General features: G+C 30.5%; 1 protein-coding gene across 1 annotated transcript in view; it reads right to left on the reverse strand.

Moving 5' to 3' along the window:
- The window catches only part of LOC106465687 (serine/threonine-protein phosphatase alpha-2 isoform-like), a 22,322-nt gene that overhangs the window by 9,383 nt on the left and 9,491 nt on the right, over positions 1–3,448 (reverse strand). Inside the window, exon 3 of the mRNA XM_013925923.2 lies at positions 1,360–1,590. Within this exon, the coding sequence (XP_013781377.1) occupies positions 1,360–1,590 (231 nt within the window). The remainder of the gene's footprint in view (positions 1–1,359; positions 1,591–3,448) is intronic.

A 3,448-nucleotide genomic window follows, 5' to 3' on the forward strand; every position in this document is an offset into this window, starting at 1 on the left:
GCTGTATGAGTCATTAACCACAAAATTATTGTGTATATTTATTCCAATAAAAAAGCTGTATGAGTCATTAACTGCAAAATCATTGTATATGTATATTCCAAAAAAATAAAGCTGTATGAGTCATTAACCGCAAAATCATTATATGTGTTTATTCAAAAAAAAAGCTGTATGAGTCATTAACTGCAAAATCGTTGTGTATATTTATTCCAATAAAAAGCTGTATGAGTCATTAACTGCAAAATCATTGTGTATATTTATTCCAAAAAAAAAAGATGTACGAGTCATTATTTGCAAAATCATTGTGTATATTTCTTCCAAAAAAATAAACCTGATAAGGTGTTTTTTTGCAATATTGTTATAGAGGAAAGATGCCACCTATATTCTTGAAAACCAATTCTAATAGTTTTCTTTTTTAGTCTGCATACAAAAAAATAAAACAAATGTAGAACAAGAACAAAGATTTACAGTTTGTTTGTGTGGACCTAAAGTATTATCCTAAGCACATCTATTAACCAAAGAATAAAATATACAATAGAATGATTCAGCATTACATAAATATTGTATTAATCCTGTGAAAGAAGAAGTAAAGAGAAGAGAGAAGACTAAATCTGCCACTTTACATTATTCAGAGAAGGGTTAGGAGAAGGTGGAGTGGTAGTTTTAATTTTGTGTGTTGTACATTATTTTGTGGTTAATTCATATGGCCAAAGGTAACTTTAGATTATTAAAGAAAACTTGTTCATAATGTTAACGGTTAAATAAAAATGTTGAATAAAAACTTAGTAGTACAGTCAACATACGAAGGATAGTATAACTACATACACACACACACGTGTGTATATATATATAAAGTAAAACATACAAAAAATATTTATAAATTAATTGAGGAAACAAATAACTGTGCATCTTGCATTTTGAAAATATACATAACATATAGTCCCATAGTCAGGTTCGTTTTGTTTCCACAATTAAAAATACTAAATAAAGTCTAAGGTAATAATAGTACTTTGGCACTTGTGTATAAAGTTAAAATCATAAATAATATTCAACTTTAAACTGGTACACAATTAAAGACATTTTATTTAGGCCTATCTATGGCCTTCAAAAAGTTGACGACTCTACACGTTTCGACAAGGATGACGTTGTAACGTCGAAAACATGTAGAGTCGTCAACTTTCTGAAGGCCATAGATAGGCCTATATAAAATGTCTTTAATAGTGTACGAGTTTAACATTGAATATTATTCATGACTTTAAGTTTAAGGTAGTTTCTTATCAAACCAGTGATACAAGTCACACAAACTGAAAGATGTTTGCATGCAGAGAAAATTACAATTACAAATGAGCCCCGTGTATTTACATTCATCGTAAAATCCATAGATTCTGTTGATGCTAGCGCACTCGTGATTTCCTCGTAGAAGAAAGAAGTTCTCTGGATATTTGATTTTGTATGCTAACAAAAGGGATATTGCCTCTAAAGACTGTTTTCCTCTATCTACGTAGTCACCGAGGAATAAGTAGTTACTCTCGGGTGGGAATCCCCCATACTCAAAGAGACGTAACAGATCATAAAACTGGCCATGCACATCACCTGGAAAACATGAAACATCCTGTTAGAGAAGTTAAAACTATTTTTAAGTACTGCATCACAAATAAATCATTTTAATGTAAATCTTAGTTTAGTTAATTCCCGAGTATTTATATTTTCAAGCTTTCTGTTTAGTATTGATGGTTTTCACTGGATGTTTTGATATAGACTCAGAAAACAAATTTAGCTAAAGAGATAAATTTGGCTTTAAGGTACTCTTGTACCTTAAATATAATTTTGAACTGATTACCTTCTCAGTAACACAGGCCTGTAATGGTTTTATTGTCTTGAAATTTTTACATGTTCTACGGTAATTTCTGTACGCTGAATCCGAACATGATATCCATTTTCCTCCAACACGTACAGATTTTTCACAAAACGTCACATGTACTTTTACATACGTGAATCATTTTCATTGAAATCGGGTCGCATTTTGTTATGCTTAAAATGTTGACAACCACTGGCTATCGATTTATCTAGACCATGAGAGTCTTACCGATCGTTCTAGAACTCACGAGAAACTCACATAATAATAAAAAATGCTCAATGTGGTAAACAAAATAATAATTTGATCTAAGTAAGTGTTGTTGTTTTTCCCAATTTCTAAAAAAATCCTCATGTTATAGAAAAACAATGAATATTATTTTCCAAATCTGTGTAGCTGAATTATGGAAAATCCGTTATTTACGAAGTTTATATTTGTAGGCCTGTGTAATCACATCCTGATATCTAACAACAAAGAATGAGATAAAACTATGCCAAATGATACAGTCACTGCAACATCTACAGCAGTCACATACAGCTACGCTGATGTAGTTAAAATACTACATCTTATCATGACGCTATCTGGTATTACGTGCTAGCTTAAAAAAGAAATTAAAATTGGCATTTGAAGATATATGAACACAGACTGTCAAATGGAAGGCAAAAACATTATTAGTCCAAAAACTACAAACTTGCATAACTTAAAACAGCTAATTGAAGAATCACTGTACTCACTAAGTAACCCTAATTTGTTTGATTAAATAAAGAAAGATCGAGATATACAGAACTCCTCAATAAAGATAAACAAGTAACACGTCTTCATTACTAAGCTGAATTTGCAAAGATGATTTGCATGTTAACTGAATCCGATTAATATCACCCATGTTCAAAGTATAAACCACTATTATCAACATATATGTGACATAGAAGTTCTTATAAAAAATTTACATGAAATAGAACAGAATTATGTGGGCACACATACATACATACATATATTTGCATATAAATGTACACAGACACATGTTTGACAAAAACAGTTTGTATAGATGAAACATTGATAAGAAAGTAAAAGGGGATTGCCAGATGGAGATAAGCCAAATTTAAATAAATTCCTTAATTTTTATATGCAAAGGGAAGAATAAAAAAAAAAAGAGTTGTGATATATAACATATTATGTTAAAAAAATATAGCTTCCTACAAACATGTTAGTATAAAATTAGAAAATACAGACAAATGTAGGAGAATTAAGAAAGTCTAAAAGCTATTGAAAAACATGCAAGTCTTACTGATATTGTGTAGTAAAGTTGTTACTTACCATCTCGTTCTTTAACATGAGACTTACTGTGGACATATATCAAGATGGTTACTTACCATGTTGTTCTTTAACATGAGACTTACTGTGGACATGTATCAAGATGGTTACTTACCATGTTATGAGACTTACTGTGGACATGTATCAAGATTGTTACTTACCATGTTGTTCTTTAACATGAGACTTACTGTGGACATGTATCAAGATTGTTACTTACCATGTTGTTCTTTAACATGAGACTTACTGTGGGCATGTATTAAGATTGTTACTTACCATGTTGTTCTT

Source organism: Limulus polyphemus, unplaced genomic scaffold (genome assembly GCF_000517525.1).
Source record: "Limulus polyphemus unplaced genomic scaffold, Limulus_polyphemus-2.1.2 Scaffold2019, whole genome shotgun sequence".
Taxonomy (NCBI): Eukaryota; Metazoa; Arthropoda; class Merostomata; order Xiphosura; family Limulidae; genus Limulus; species Limulus polyphemus.